This window comes from Megalobrama amblycephala, linkage group LG1 (assembly GCF_018812025.1).
Source record: "Megalobrama amblycephala isolate DHTTF-2021 linkage group LG1, ASM1881202v1, whole genome shotgun sequence".
NCBI classification, from domain to species: Eukaryota; Metazoa; Chordata; class Actinopteri; order Cypriniformes; family Xenocyprididae; genus Megalobrama; species Megalobrama amblycephala.
In genome coordinates, this window is record NC_063044.1 from 75156848 (window position 1) to 75173699 (window position 16852).

At 40.5% G+C, this 16852-nt stretch overlaps 4 protein-coding genes across 4 annotated transcripts in view; 1 reads left to right on the top strand and 3 right to left on the bottom strand.

Annotated features, from left to right (window-relative positions):
* The window catches only part of LOC125247564 (CXADR-like membrane protein), an 824350-nt gene that overhangs the window by 583635 nt on the left and 223863 nt on the right, over positions 1-16852 (top strand). The gene's annotated exons all lie outside the window — the stretch shown is intronic.
* wbp2nl (WBP2 N-terminal like) lies at positions 568-5851 on the bottom strand. Its single transcript, XM_048159239.1, has 8 exons — positions 5660-5851; positions 5054-5162; positions 1890-2028; positions 1716-1808; positions 1403-1552; positions 1246-1326; positions 1077-1162; positions 568-980 (listed from the first exon to the last, which is right to left on the bottom strand). Exons 1-8 carry the CDS (start codon positions 5716-5718, stop codon positions 927-929), a joined length of 771 nt encoding a protein of 256 aa, XP_048015196.1. The 5' UTR covers positions 5719-5851; the 3' UTR covers positions 568-926.
* rrp7a (ribosomal RNA processing 7 homolog A) lies at positions 6284-10597 on the bottom strand. The gene is made up of 7 exons (XM_048159037.1): positions 10439-10597; positions 10167-10315; positions 7257-7382; positions 7057-7180; positions 6848-6945; positions 6555-6762; positions 6284-6481 (listed from the first exon to the last, which is right to left on the bottom strand). Exons 1-7 carry the CDS (start codon positions 10488-10490, stop codon positions 6396-6398), a joined length of 843 nt encoding a protein of 280 aa, XP_048014994.1. The 5' UTR covers positions 10491-10597; the 3' UTR covers positions 6284-6395.
* Positions 11018-16304, bottom strand: poldip3 (polymerase (DNA-directed), delta interacting protein 3). The gene is given in 13 exon segments (XM_048160744.1): positions 11018-11347; positions 13794-13860; positions 14181-14310; positions 14390-14416; positions 14418-14468; positions 14553-14561; positions 14564-14739; positions 14814-14970; positions 15057-15232; positions 15235-15372; positions 15375-15401; positions 15474-15583; positions 16126-16304. Coding segments are annotated over 13 exon segments (1356 nt in total). The 5' UTR covers positions 16194-16304; the 3' UTR covers positions 11018-11127.

Here is a 16852-nt window from a genome sequence, read left to right on the forward strand (position 1 = left end):
ATGTTTAGGCTCCTTCTGAACATACGTTTGGAACTTCATTTTGAGCATCATTGAAAACATTTATGTGATATTTCATCTCAGATTTTGTTGATGATTTGAAATGTTATTTAAATGTGAGTGTGCAAGGCTGCAAGCAGTTTTTGAGTTTTGAAGTTTGTTTGCATTGCTGTTGCACACAATAGGAAAACTTGATCACCGTTCGCTTGCTTTAACTCCACCTGCTCTGCTTCTGATGGCTGGGGTCGCTCGTGTTTTTTTCACCTTAGTTCCCGGCTCATACTTTGCAAGTTATAAAACACACGCACAGCGCTGACTGACTCTCACGGCCGGGTGATCTTCGAGTCAGATCGGCTCAGGTATACACACAATGCTAACCAAAAGCCACAAATGAGTTAAACAACCAGTCCAGACAGCTGACGCTAATTAGCAAAACAGATGAGGATTGTCCTCTGATTTTGAGCACAAACACACTCTGGTGTCGTCAGACTTTCTTACACCATCGCTTGTGTAATTGTAACATTAGACATGATCTGAAGTGTGTTTGTCAGAACAGAAACACAAGAACACTGAGAGAATATACGAGTTTTATTCATCCGTCTACATCACTCATCCACACTCTCACTTCAACAGCACTGATCCACCGCCATCTTCACTATTGTTATGATTTGTGAGTATTTTTATTACATTATCAAAAGGAATTTACAGAAACACCCAGCATCACACACACACACACACACACACAGTCATCAGGATTAGAAACTGAGTACAGGAAGAAATACAAGGGTTAATTTCACTCTCGATGGTTAAATAGTAAAAATCAGAGTGCATCTATGAAAACAGCTGCTTTCATCACACAGAATCAGATGAAAGCCGTCAGATGGAAACGAGTCGGTCCGTGATCCAGTCCATGATCCAGTCCGTGCTGTTCACATATTCTTCTTGTCAGGATTCTCAGGAGGAAAATATGGAGGTGGCTGATCCTGATCGAACAACAGGAAATACATGAGGAATCGTTTGAAATGACTCACGTTCACTGAATTATGTGTGAACTAGCAGTGTGTGTGTGTGTGTCTCACCATGGGCATGTAGACGTTGTGAGGGTTGCTGGGATTGTAAAACGCGCTGCTGGCTGCTTCTGCTGCTTTGGCATTTCCTGGAGCGACTGTGAACGACAGACGGAGATCAGGTCATGTGACTAAAGGCCTGCTATACTCTGTGTGTGTGTGTGTGTGAGAGTGTGTGTACCTGGAGGAGGACACCAGTCCTGTGGTGGTCCGGGATACGGAGGAGGCGGAGCCATGTACATGGGAGCGCTGGGATACACACCTGTTCAATAAAGTTCATCAGCACTGAAACTTTGGAGCAGAAGATAGTGTCATCATCATCATCAGTCTGACCGTACCTGCAGCAGTGGGGGGGTATGGGTAGGGGTTGTACGCGGCCTGTGGCATGCTGGGATACGGGTACGGCTGCGGCATGGCTGGACTGGCGTATCCGTTCATCCCTGCGGCCATTCCGAACGCTCCGTTCTGAGCCGGAGGAGCTCGAGACGCTGCCGACACACACATTCATTCATAAAGCGCGTCTTACATAAACACACTTGAGATATATTTAACATCAAAGTTTAAAGCACTGTTCGACAGAGCATCATTTATTGTTTGAGCGGTTGAATATGCTCTCAGAAGTCCAGCCCTGTGTTTCGCAGTGACCCTCACCGTTAGTGGCCAGTTTGAAGAGGTGCTGTCCCAGCTCGATGGCGCCTCCGCTGGGGAACGACATCTTGAAGTTGGCCTGACCTTCCCAGCCACCTGAGACACACACACACACGAGCTGAACATGGTATCATAACAACAACACACCGCAGGTGCATGCTGGGTAAAGCACTCTACCTCCCGCTTCAGCTTTGATCAGACCCTGAATGAAGTTGGCGGCGAAAACTGGCTGTTCGATGCTGCAGTTCTTCATCAGGTAATATGGAAACATGAAGGAGCAGAACTTGTCTTTCATTGCGCTGCTCACGAACACCATCTGAAACACACACAACAGTCTGATTAACCTGTGTTTGGGTGGGTTATGGATTAGTTAACCTGTGTTTGGGTGGGTTATGGATTAGTTAACCTGTGTTTGGGTGGGTTATGGATTAGTTAACCTGTGTTTGGGTGGGTTATGGATTACATAACCTTGTTTGGGTGGGTTATGGATTAGTTAACCTGTGTTTGGGTGGGTTATGGATTACATAACCTTGTTTGGGTGGGTTATAGATTAGTTAACCTGTGTTTGGGTGGGTTATGGATTAGTTAACCTGTGTTTAGGTGGGTTATGGATTAGTTAACCTGTGTTTGGGTGGGTTATGGATTAGTTAACGTGTTTGGGTGGGTTATGGATTCGTTAACGTGTTTGGGTGGGTTATGGATTCGTTAACCTTGTTTGGGTGGGTTATGGATTCATTAACCTGTGTTTGGGTGGGTTATGGATTAGTTAACCTATGTTTGGGTGGGTTATGGATTCATTAACCTGTGTTTGGGTGGGTTATGGATTAGTTAACCTTGTTTGGGTGGGTTATGGATTCGTTAACCTGTTTTTAGGTGGGTTATGGATTCATTAACCTGTGTTTGGGTGGGTTATGGATTAGTTAACGTGTTTGGGTGGGTTATGGATTCGTTAACGTGTTTGGGTGGGTTATGGATTCGTTAACCTTGTTTGGGTGGGTTATGGATTCATTAACCTGTGTTTGGGTGGGTTATGGATTAGTTAACCTGTGTTTGGGTGGGTTATGGATTCGTTAACCTGTGTTTGGGTGGATTCATTAACCTGTTTTTAGGTGGGTTATGGATTCGTTAACCTGTGTTTGGGTGGGTTATGGATTATGGATTAGTTAACCTATATTTAATTGGGTTAGGTTTATGGATTACCTAATAATACCAATAATATATTTTATTATTATAATAATACATTTGCTAATTATATAATATATTAAAATTTATAAAGCGCCTTTCCTAAGATCAAGGTTGTTGATCAGAGCAATAATATAGAAACATTACAACAATATGCACAAATACATACAAATAAATACAAAACAAGCAAAGCAATACAAAAGGCAACAGTAACAAGAGAAAACTAGTCAGAAGTAGGATGAAAATACTGATGACCAGTTAACGTGTGTTCGGATGAGTTAAGGTTTACCTCAACTGTTCTGGCCGAGATGTGGATTAGTTAACCTATGTTTGGGTGGGTTATAGATTACATAACCTTGTTTGGGTGGGTTATGGATTAGTTAACCTGTGTTTGGGTGGGTTATGGATTACATAACCTTGTTTGGGTGGGTTATGGGTTAGTTAACCTTGTTTGGGTGGGTTATGGGTTAGTTAACCTTGTTTGGGTGGGTTATGGATTACATAACCTTGTTTGGGTGGGTTATGGATTACATAACCTTGTTTGGGTGGGTTATGGGTTAGTTAACCTTGTTTGGGTGGGTTATGGGTTAGTTAACCTTGTTTGGGTGGGTTATGGATTACATAACCTTGTTTGGGTGGGTTATGGATTACATAACCTTGTTTGGGTGGGTTATGGGTTAGTTAACCTGTGTTGGGTGGGTTGTGGATTACATAACCTTGTTTGGGTGGGTTATGGATTCGTTAACCTGTGTTTGGGTGGATTCATTAACCTGTGTTTGGGTGGGTTATGGATTAGTTAACCTATGTTTGGGTGGGTTATAGATTACATAACCTTGTTTGGGTGGGTTATGGATTAGTTAACCTGTGTTTGGGTGGGTTATGGATTACATAACCTTGTTTGGGTGGGTTATGGGTTAGTTAACCTTGTTTGGGTGGGTTATGGGTTAGTTAACCTTGTTTGGGTGGGTTATGGATTACATAACCTTGTTTGGGTGGGTTATGGATTACATAACCTTGTTTGGGTGGGCTATGGGTTAGTTAACCTGTGTTTGGGTGGGTTATGGATTACATAACCTTGTTTGGGTGGGTTATGGGTTAGTTAACCTGTGTTTGGGTGGGTTGTGGATTACATAACCTTGTTTGGGTGGGTTATGGATTCGTTAACCTGTTTTTAGGTGGGTTATGGATTCGTTAACCTGTGTTTGGGTGGATTCATTAACCTGTGTTTGGGTGGGTTATGGATTAGTTAACCTGTGTTTGGGTGGGTTATGGATTAGTTAACCTGTGTTTGGGTGGGTTATGGATTAGTTAACCTGTGTTTGGGTGGGTTATGGATTACATAACCTTGTTTGGGTGGGTTATGGGTTAGTTAACCTTGTTTGGGTGGGTTATGGGTTAGTTAACCTTGTTTGGGTGGGTTATGGATTACATAACCTTGTTTGGGTGGGTTATGGATTACATAACCTTGTTTGGGTGGGCTATGGGTTAGTTAACCTGTGTTTGGGTGGGTTATGGATTACATAACCTTGTTTGGGTGGGTTATGGGTTAGTTAACCTGTGTTTGGGTGGGTTGTGGATTACATAACCTTGTTTGGGTGGGTTATGGATTCGTTAACCTGTTTTTAGGTGGGTTATGGATTCGTTAACCTGTGTTTGGGTGGATTCATTAACCTGTGTTTGGGTGGGTTATGGATTATGGATTAGTTAACCTATATTTAATTGGGTTAGGTTTATGGATTACCTAATAATACAAATAATATATTTTATTATTATAATAATACATTTGCTAATTATATAATATATTAAAATTTATAAAGCGCCTTTCCTAAGATCAAGGTTGTTGATCAGAGCAATAATATAGAAACATTACAACAATATTCACAAATACATACAAATAAATACAAAACAAGCAAAGCAATACAAAAGGCAACAGTAACAAGAGAAAACTAGTCAGAAGTAGGATGAAAATACCGATGACCAGTAAACGTGTGTTCGGGTGAGTTAAGGTTTACCTCAAATGTTCTGGGCGAGATGTGGATTAGTTAAACTGTGGGTGGGTTATAGATTACATAACCTTGTTTGGGTGGGTTATGGATTACCTAAACTCTATTGGGTCAGTTATGGATTAGTTAGGATGGGTTTGGGAGGGTTATAGTTACCCTGTACTGGGTGAGGTAGACAGAGCCCTTCTTAGTCCCCTTGAACAGGTCATTCTTGGGTGTGATGTCACTGAAGGAAAGTTCGACGTTCTTACATTCTCGTAAGATGCTGAAAGACCAGGATGAAAACAGGAAGTGAGGTCAGACTGGGAACTTCAAGCACACATCTGTTCCCAGAACGGCCGCAGTTTCTCAACAGATGTGAACAAACACTGTTACTACAGTTCCTGCAGAAATCACCCGCAATCTGATCCTAAATCACACTCGATCTGTCTAGTCAACATAAAACAGACTCACTAAATCATATGCGAGTCATATATCACACTATAAAGATTCGTGACATTATAGATCTGATCAAACACAAGGTTTTTTGTCGAAATAATAAAGAATATGATTTGAGGAGTGTGACTAAAGGATCAGCAGATCAGATATGATGACAGTATGTCAGTCAGACTTTACTAGTCTCTGGGTCCAAATACAAACATAACAATACAGAAAATAAAGAAGATAAATCACCCGCGCGTGTGTTATTATCCTCAGATATGATGATGTCAGTGTATTGTGATCTTATGTGTTGTTGTTGTTGTTGTTGTGTATGTTTTGTACCTCTCTCCGGCCTGGATCAGCACTCCTCCGTTCGGGTGATGGTTCCGGTTCAGCGTCATGTTCTCCCGCTGATCAACACTCGACTAAAGCAGAGGATAGTGTTCAATGATGGAGTGTGTTATGAATTCGATCCTCTCGATAAATAGTTGCGCACTTTATTTCCGGCACCACGTGACTCCTCTCCGCTGATCACGTGGTCTGAGCCATGACGTGTCAGGCCTGGTAAATAAGGCCCACTCCACTTCTCCTACTAAATTCAGCCTCTAAAGGCATTTTTTACTGTAAAAAAACTTGTACATTTTGACGAAATGAAATATTTTATTTCATGATTTTCACTCCTATTTATATATGCTGTATTAAATTTGTACATTTGCATATTTAATGGGAAATAATATAAATAATATTAATATATTTTAATGATTAAACTTAAAAAAATAATTGAATGATTTTCACTCCTATTTATATGCTGTATTAAAATGGAAAATAATATTATATTAACAATTTAATGATTAAACTAAAAAAAAAACGTAAAAATACTGGAAATAAGATGCTCTTAACGATCTAATCACACATCTGACACACAATGATTTATTTTTGCACCATAAACAAATAATTATAAAAGTCTTTACTTCAAATAACTTTATTTCAAAAGAACATTCATGTAAACAGACAGTACAGGAGAAGGGGATTGTGGGTAGACGAGTCAGTGGGTGAAGGGGATTGTGGGTAGGCTGTATCAGAAGGGTCTGAACTTCCTCTGCGCTCTCAGAATGGCGATCTTCTGCTTGTCCTCCTCGAACTTCTTCCTCAGCTCGGCGATATCTGAAACAGACACAGGGCATGATGGGAAGCCCGAGGCGGTGTGAACGGTGTGAGGCGTGTCGGTGTAACTCACGCTCTTTCTGTGTGTTCCTGTGCTGCCACGAGTAGAAGTTCAGCAGCTCCTTGCGCTGCTTCTTCTTTTCCTCTTTCTGAAGCGTCCTCTGATTGGCCATCTCGCTGTGTGGGCGGGCCTTGGCGCCGCGGCTGCCCTTCGTCACCTTCACCCAGCCCTCCTCATCCTCCTGCTGTTGCACCGCCGCCTGCTTCAGACGCTCCGCCTCCTGCGGGTCATGAATAATGAATGAGCTGGTCAGGTGACCTGACGAGTGTGTGTGTGTGTGTGTGTGTGTGTGTGTGGTTTCTCACCTCTGTCTTCTGTCTGTCGAAGTCTGTCATGAACTGATCGACGGCGTCCTGCAGAGATGAAGAGTTGACCAGTGACTCCGAGTACTGCTGGATCCACTCTACACACACACACACACACACACACACACACACACACATCAGAACACACACAAACACATCATCATCATCATCATCATCATCATCATCAGAGGTGTGTGTGTGAGACTCACTGCTGACACCGGTTCGTACGGGTCGCCCCGCGGTGGAGACAGTCAGCGGGATGCTCCGCGGGTGTCGTTTGGCGGCTGCGACTCCGGACTCGCTGCTGAACACGATGTAGGCCACTCTGAAACACTGAACACACATGTGAGTGAGTGAGTGAGTGTGTGTGTGTGAGTGTGTGTGAGAGTATGCAGCTGTAGTCTGTCACCTGTCTGCGTGCGGCTCTGAAGTATTCAGACACGTCACTGTCACTCGATTCGGACACTCCTGGTTTATCACTCAGTTCCACCGACTGGATCGGACCGAAGCGGCTGAAGACGTCTGCGAGAACGCTCTGAAACACACACACACACACACACACCAGTCTGATTAACCTGTGTTTGGGTGGGTTATGAATTAGCTAACCTATGTTTGGGTGGGTTAAGAATTAGTTAACCTATGTTTGGGTGGGTTAAGAATTAGTTAACCTATGTTTAGGTGGGTTAAGAATTAGTTAAGATAAGATGAATTAGTTTGGGTGGGTTATGAATTAGCTAACCTATGTTTGGGTGGGTTATGGATTAGCTAACCTATGTTTGGGTGGGTTAAGAATTAGTTAACCTATGTTTGGGTGGGTTATGGATTAGCTAACCTATGTTTGGGTGGGTTAAGAATTAGTTAACCTATGTTTGGGTGGGTTATGGATTAGTTAACCTATGTTTAGGTGGGTTAAGAATTAGTTAAGATGAGTTTGGGTGGGTTATGAATTAGCTAACCTATGTTTGGGTGGGTTATAGATTTGTTAACCTGTGTTTGGGTGGGTTAAGAATTAGTTAAGATGAGTTTGGGTGGGTTATGAATTAGCTAACCTATGTTTGGGTGGGTTATGGATTAGCTAACCTATGTTTGGGTGGGTTAAGAATTAGTTAACCTATGTTTGGGTGGGTTATGGATTAGTTAACCTATGTTTAGGTGGGTTAAGAATTAGTTAAGATGAGTTTGGGTGGGTTATGAATTAGCTAACCTATGTTTGGGTGGGTTATAGATTTGTTAACCTGTGTTTGGGTGGGTTAAGAATTAGTTAAGATGAGTTTGGGTGGGTTATGAATTAGCTAACCTATGTTTGGGTGGGTTATAGATTTGTTAACCTGTGTTTGGGTGGGTTAAGAATTAGTTAAGATGAGTTTGGGTGGGTTGTGGATTTGTTAACCTGTGTTTGGGTGGGTTATGGATTAGTTAGCCTATGTTTGGGTGGTTTATGGATTAGTTAACCTATGTTTGGGTGGGTTATGGATTTGTTAACCTGTGTTTGGGTGGGTTATGAATTAGTTAAGATGAGTTTGGGAGGGTTATGGATTAGTTAACCTATGTTTGGGTGGGGAATGGATTTGTTAACCTGTGTTTGGGTGGGTTATGGATTTGTTAACCTGTGTTTGGGTGGGTTATGGATTGGCTAACCTGTGTTTGGGTGGGTTATGGACTAGTTAACCTATGTTTGGGTGGGTTATGGACTAGTTAACCTATGTTTGGGTGGCTTAAGAATTAGTTAAGATGAGTTTGGGTGGGTTATGGATTAGTTAACCTATGTTTGGGTGGGTTATGGATTAGTTAACCTATGTTTGGGTGGGTTATGGATTTGTTAACCTGTGTTTGGGTGGTTTATGAATTAGCTAACCTATGTTTGGGTGGGTTATGGATTAGCTAACCTATGTTTGGGTGGGTTAAGAATTAGTTAAGATGAGTTTGGGAGGGTTATGGATTTGTTAACCTGTGTTTGGGTGGGTTATGGATTAGTTAACCTATGTTTGGGTGGGTTATGGATTTGTTAACCTGTGTTTGGGTGGGTTAAGAATTAGCTAACCTATGTTTGGGTGGGTTATGGACTAGTTAACCTATGTTTGGGTGGGTTATGGATTAGTTAACCTATGTTTGGGTGGGTTATGGATTAGTTAACCTATGTTTGGGTGGGTTAAGAATTAGTTAAGATGAGTTTGGGTGGGTTGTGGACTAGTTAACCTGTGCTGTTGAGACAACACCTGATCACAATCATGTAGATGTGTGTTATAGTGTGCGTGAAATGGACAGTCAGATAAAATAATAAAAAACAAAGATATGACATCCAAAGCATGTAAGGTAGAACAACCAGATCTCTTTTATTGAATTCAAAAGGTTTTAATTATATTTTGCTTCATATAAAGGTATTTTAAAGGTCATTCAGTTTAACCATCCAAAGGCCAATACAGCCATTTCATTTGTGATTAAAATATCTTAAAATGTAATAAATGTAAATATTCTTTTATTTTATAACATCATATATCAACACAGAGCAAAATGGTATTAAAATTATGTGTATAAGTCGTTGCTTTGTTATGAGAAATAATGAATTTCAATAACCAATTACCAATATAAAAGGTCAATATCATGTGACAGGATGTGACATCATTCAGACCACATGGTCGTGAAGCAGAGTAACTAACTCTCTCTTAACTATTTGATAAATTCATGTTTTCACTTGATCATACGCATGTCCCGAAACATCAGGTCATTCAGTGCAACCGCTATAAAACATGGAAAATGTTGTAATATTTTAAAAACTTGTAGTAAATATAAAGTTTTTGATTATCCTTTTGTTAAATATCAGCCTGTTAGCATCGTTTGAAAATATCGTCATTCGGTAAAACTGAAATTTTGGTTAAACCAAATGACTTTCTTGGTGACATATATTGTCCATCTTGTAAAAAATGACAAAATCAGTGTTAATTATATTAAAAAAACACAATCTCATTGTTAACACTTAATAAAACTTCAAAATTAATTATATCTCCAATATATTTGTTAACACTTTTACAAACCTTATTCGTCAATGACCCATGTGTGTGAGTGAGTGTGTAGTTGATCTGTATGAGTGTGTGTGTGTGTGTAGTTGATCTGTATGAGTGTGTGTGTGTGTGTGTGTGTGTGTGTGTGTGTGTGAGTGTGTAGTTGATCTGTGTGAGTGAGTAGTTGATCTGTATGAGTGAGTGTGTGTGTGTGTGTGTGTGTGTGTGTGTGTGTGTGTGTGTGTGTGTGTGTGTGTGTGTGTGTGAGTGAGTGAGTGAGTGAGTGTGTAGTTGATCTGTATGAGTGTGTGTGTGTGTACCTGTGTGCAGTAGGGCGGCACGTTGAGCACGAACAGTGTTCGGTCCAGCGGTCTGTCTGTGTTGGACTCGGATCGGACTCGATGCTCCTTCACACACAGCTGATGAAGAGCAGCATGATCGTCATCCTCACTGAACCTCAGCGACAGCACTGCCACACAAACACAAACACATCCACATCACTCACTCAATCAAGCTCTTCATGCCCTAGCGTCATCATCATCGCCAGCGAATATAAGCATCTTATTAGTTTTATAAACTTTAATAGATTTACCAGTAAAACCTCCAGGAATGACGCACGCGAGTTGGTCCTTGGACGGCGCCATCTTCGTTTACACGCGTCACCGGAAACAGAGACGCAATGGCTGCTGGGAACTGTAGTTCCACTGAGGAATATGAGTGCGTGAGGAAAACTGTTGTTGCGCTTTAAAATGACTAAAACGATCATAAAAGTTGTAATTAACACATTCTTCTCAACTCTACTCAAATCTCACTACTTTGTTAGTGGTTTTGAAAGAAGTTTTTCTCTGCTCACCAAAAATACAGTAAAAACGGGGAAATATTATTGGTTTATTTTAGCTGAATATATAGTAAAGTGTAATTTATTCCAGTGATCAAAGCTGAATTTTCAGCATCATTACTCCAGTCTTCAGTGTCACATGATCCTTCAGAAATAATTCTAATATGATGATTTGCTGCTCAAGAAACATTTATGATTATTATTATCACTGTTGAAAACAGTCATATTTATGTGGAAATGGTCATATATTTTATTTGTCATTGATTGGGTCAGAACTCGCACACTTCTGAACAGTAGTGTAAGTGTAAATAAAAACGGCACAGAGACAGCAGGTTATAAAGCAAGATATTTACTGGAGAAAAACAAAAGCGCCACAGAGCGTCACATTAAAACCGGAACAGAAACAGAGCTAGTGATGGAAGCAGAAGAAGATAAAAACAGAGTTAGATCTTGATGCGGAAGGCGGTGGCGTGAGCGTTGGGCGTCTCTCCTCCGCTGGCGCCGCTGCCGCCGCTGGTGCTGCCCGTCTGGCTGGAGGACTTGAACAGGGCCTTCAGGATGGTCTGCGGATCCACCTCGGCCGTGGACGCGGATCTGGAGCCGGAGCGAGACGACGAGTCCTTCTGAGACGATCCGCCCGCGCCGGGAGTGTCGCTCAGTCTCCTGAAACACGGCAGACTCGCGTCAGTCACGTCAACATCATCAACACAGACGACAGACGTCACATTAACAACATCACCTGACAGAGAAACTTATGGTAAAACATTTACACCACATATAAAGTCAAAATTATGACATATAAATGTCATGACATATAAACAACGTTCATTGAAATTATGATATACTAGTCATAATTACGACAAACTTGAAATTATGACAAGCTGAAATTATGAAAGAAATTGAAATTATGACAAGCTGAAATTATGAAAGAAATTGAAATTATGACACATTAAGACGAAATTAAAGTCAAAATTATGACATCGAAAGTATTAAATAAGTTCAAATTTATGACAATATGAACCATTTATGATGTACCAAGTCAAAATTGACAAAAAAGTTTAAATGACATAAGTTGAAATTATGAAATAAATTGATATTATGAAACAAATTAATTGAAACTAAGACACAAGTTAAGACACTAAGACATAATTATGAAAAAAGTTGAAATTATGACAAATTCTAAATTATGACATGTTGAAATTATGACATACTAAGTCAAAATAGAGAAAAGGTTGAAATTATGAAATTATCAGTCAGAATTTCAACTTGTCAATTTCAATTTGTCACTTTTTACTATCAATTTAGACATCAAAATTTAGATTATAAGTTTTTTTTTGACTAATGACTTTTTACATTGAAAATTAAATAATTGAAAATTAAATTTGACAAGTTGAAATTATGAAATGAAGTGTAAATTTTGACTTTGTATGACTTAATATCCAAGTAGAAATTATGACATACTAAATCATAATTATGACAAAAGGCCAAATTTATGAGTCTAAATTGACAAAAAAAAATCAATTTATGACAAGTTAAAATTAAGAAATTGAACTATAACATACTAAGTCAAAATTATGACAAATTAAAAATATATTTTAAATTCATGACAAGCTGAAATTATGAAATCATTTCAACATCATAATTATGAAAAAAGGTAAAAATTTATGACAAAAATGTCTAAATTGACAAAAAGTTGAAATTGACATTGTCATATTTGATAAAGTTGAAATGACATAAAAAGGCAAAATTATAAAATGTCGAAATTATGAAACAAACTGAAATGACACATTGAAACTAAGACATAAGTCGAAATTTACAACCCAAGTCATGATTATGACAAAAAGATGAAATTATGACATGAATTGAAATGATGAAAGTGTGAAATTATGACATACTAAGTCTAAATTTACAAAAAAGTCAAACTTATGACAAATTGAAAACATGAAATTTATGACAAGCTGAAATTATTCAAAATAATTACAAATTTCAACGTGTCATAATTTCAGTTTGAGACGAAGTCAAAATGGAAAAAAAAGTAGAAATTATGACATGAGTCATAACTGACAAAAGTGGAAATGACACGTCAAAATTATGAAATTATGAAACAAATTTAAAATGATGACACGTTGAAACTAAGACATATAAAGTTAAAATTTACAGTTGAAACTGACATACCAATTCATAATTATGACAAATTCAAAAATATGACAAAGCTGAAATTATGAAATGGTTATATTAAGACATACTAAGTCTAAATTGACAAAAAGTTGAAATTATGACAAATTGAAATTAAGAAAGAAATTGAACTATAACATACCAAGTGAAAACTGAGTCAAGATTATGACAAATTAAAAATATATTTTAAATTCATGACAAGCTGAAATTATGAAATCATTTCAACATGTCATATTATGAAAAAAGGTCAAAATTATGACAAAAAAAGTCTAAATTGACAAAAAGTTGAAGTTGAAATTGACATAAGTCATAATTGATTAAAAAAAGTTGAAATGACAAAAGGCAAAATTATAAAATGTTGAAATTATGAAACATTGAAACTAAGACATAAGTCGAAATTTACAAACCAAGTCATAATTATGACAAAAAGATGAAATTATGACAAATTCAAAATGATGACATAAATTGAAATGATGAAATAGTGAAATTATGACATACTAAGTCAAAATTTACAAAGTCATAATTGACGAATTGAAAACATGAAATTTATGACAAGCTGAAATTATTCAAAATAATTACAAATTTCAACATGTCATAATTTCAGTTTAAGATGTACCAAGTCAAAATTATGACAAAGTTTAAATCAACAAAAAGTCAATTCATGACAAGCTGAAGTTAAGATATTCCAAGTCATAATTGACCAAAAAAGTTGAAATGACAAAAGGCAAAATTACAAAATGTTGAAACTAAGACATATTAAGTCGGAATTTAAAGTCGCAATTGACATACCAATTCATAATTATGAGAAAGTTATTATGACATACTAAGCTGAAACAGGGAAAAGGTTGAAATTATGACGTCATAATTTTGAGTTTTAATGAAGCTGTGACTTGTTGTGTCATGTGATGTGTTGTTTGTTTCCATGGTAACTCACAGGAGGATGGGCTGCTCTGACGTGATCACGCTGCCCTGCATGTGCAGGTTACACTTCATGGGCTGACCTGGACACACAGAAATTATGACTGAAATATAAATACACACATTTTCACACAGCAGAACTTTAAAAATGCTTTATGAACTCCACTGATTAGACATACCTTTGATTATTATAATGTAATGAATTAAACCATTCAAACGGAATCCAGAAAATGACAACAAAACACTTGGCATTAATGAAAAAAGTCAAACAAAATGTGAAGAATAAAGTGTAATTTGGGGAAAAACAACAGATTTCACAGAGTGTCAGTGAGATGAATGATTGACAGCAGTTTTAACGAGCACTGATGACTGAGTTAATCACGATGAAGGAAGTCTCTCTCACCGTCCAGGCAGCGGTTGTTGTACTTCCTGTAGGCGCTGACCGCATCCTCCTTACGCACAAACACCACCTCGGCCACGCCCACTTTGAGCAGCCGGGCCCGCTTGAGCGCGCCGCACACACAGAACAGCTCCTGCACACACACAGGTGTGTTAGCGTCAGCGTACGACACACACACGCACGTCACGTGACACGACTCGGAGGACACTCACCACTATATCCTCCTCCGTCACGCGAGGGATGAAGGTTGTTGACCGTGATCTTGGTGCCCTCCAGAGGACTGAAGACCGGCTGACACACACACACACACACACATTAGTGATTCATCTAACACTTCTCTGATTGGTCGAGCAGCTTGTCAATCAATCTGTGTACCTGTGGGGGGCGTGTGTTTGTCCGCCGGCATCTCCACCCGCCTGTTGCGTGGCAACGGTCGTCCTGGAGACGGGCTGTAGGGTCTGTGTGGGGGGGCGGGCAGTCGCCACGGAGACGGACGGAGGCGTGTACGAGTCGTTCTTCACCACCTTAGTGATGGGAGTCGAGAGAGAGACGGCACCGGCTGAAGAGAGAGAGAGAGAGAGTTAGTGTGTGTGTGTGTGAGAGTGTGTGTGTGAGAGTGTGTGAGAGAGTGTGTGAGTCTCACTCGTGTCTGCAGGGTGTTGGCTGTAGTGAACTTCATCTGTTTGTTGGGCATCACACCATCGTCATCATCAGCGGGCATGTGACCACCAGCCGGATTGGCTCCGCTGGGAACGTTGATGCGGATCCCGCTGGTCATTCCCACAGGCCTCTGCTGTAATGAACACACACATGCGCGTCAGGTACCTGTCAATCACCAGCGTTGCTATGGCAACCGCTGGTTAAACACACCTCGCTCACCTGGATGGTTTTGGTGATCTTCATAGACGCTGCCATTTGATTGGACGTCGTCGGGACGCTCCTCTTTAAGCTCAACCTATCACGTGCGTCGACTACTTTGGTGAGCCCGCCTCCTGGCTGCAAGGCCACGCCCATTCTCACACTGGGGGCGGGGTTGTGGATGTGGATGTGTGGGATCCCGGCGCGGCGGGTTTGACGGGCGACGGCTGCACAGGCGCGATCTGTTTGCGCGAGTTAATGGTCTGCCGCGCGTCCTGCACCGCGCCTGCGCCGCCCCCTCTGCCCCGGATGCGGAAGCGCGCGTCCTTTGCGCCAGCTTCTCCCGCGCGTCCTTTACCGGGAACGCTGGACGCACAGACGGACGTGAAACTACAGTCGACATTAACGCTTCACAAACACCAATGTCACTGTGTTTACCTGCTGTGGCCCCGCCCACTCCCAGCCGCTGTCTGACATCACTGCTGCCAATCTTCTGACGGGCATCGAAGGCCCTGCCCACCGACCCCGCCCCTCTGCCATATATGGGCCTGTGGGAGGGACAAAGAAACACTTACATATGAATAACTCAAACAACATTAAAAAAAGGGGTTTCTTACCCCATTTAAAAGCTGTTTCTAACTCTTGTTTAATTAATATTTCAGTCCGAATCAAAGTTAGCCTCCATTTCCAGAGTTTTAGCTCAGATTTAACAGTAAAAAACATTTTTTCTGCTGGAATCACGCACTTCTGTCGCTCGACGGATATCGATCAATCACTGAACGCACGCGCAGTTCAGCTGCCTATAGTGACGCTCGCAGTGCGCGATAATGTGAATGAAACGGAGAGATTCATGTCATGAATGTACGAGGTTTGTTTGTAAAAACAGCCACAGAACGCGCTGGACGCCATGAGTCACGCGCGTCAGCCAATCAGAGCACGGGAGCGGCCATACTAGCCAATGAGCGGCGGGAGAAGGCGGGACATCTGCTCACTAAGAGCCTCACACGACTGCGTTTATGTGAAAAATAATAAAGATGAAACGCCGCGGCGGTTGATAATATCGCTGATTAAAGTGTCGGGAGCGCGTTACCTCTTGCTGACTCCGCGAGCGGTGAAGCTGCGGCGACGAATCACTTCATCCAGAGACAGATCCGCCATATCTACCTTAGCTGGGTTCCGTACTGACTCCACTGCGCGTGCGCGTCACGTACATAAGGGCGGGACCAGAGCAGTGCGTGACGGGCTGCAGAAAGGGTCAAAATACACGCGCACGAAACGCGAACACGATTCAGTCAGAGCGCGTTTTGCTTTAGTTTAAGCCACAGTATATGGTTTAAGCGAGATACAGTATGTAACTAAATAAAATCTACTTATTCTATTTAAATAAATAAATACAAATAATGAAAGACCTTTCTATTAAAAAAAAAACCTTAAATGTATTAAATAAAAGTACAGTTTTAGCAGCTTTTACATCATTTTCTTGAGCACCACAGAATAAAAGAGGTTTCTGATTGCCGAATTACAGCGATAAAATAGCCTGTTAAAAGTATAATCGCAAATTAATAACATTTTCCATGTTAATGTAGTAAAAGATCGTGAGAAAACGCTGAAAAAGCAAAACTAACGCCTACAACCAATGAGAACAGAGAATCGCCGTGACGTCATCGACAGTCCCACAATGCACTGTTTGGAGACCTCATTCCCGTCAGAAATTACTCTTTTTTAGCATCATATACTAATAACAGGACTAGTATTTATCTGTGGAGTGTAATAATGATCGATATGATCGAGTCAAACTCTGAACTCGAGCGCTCGTG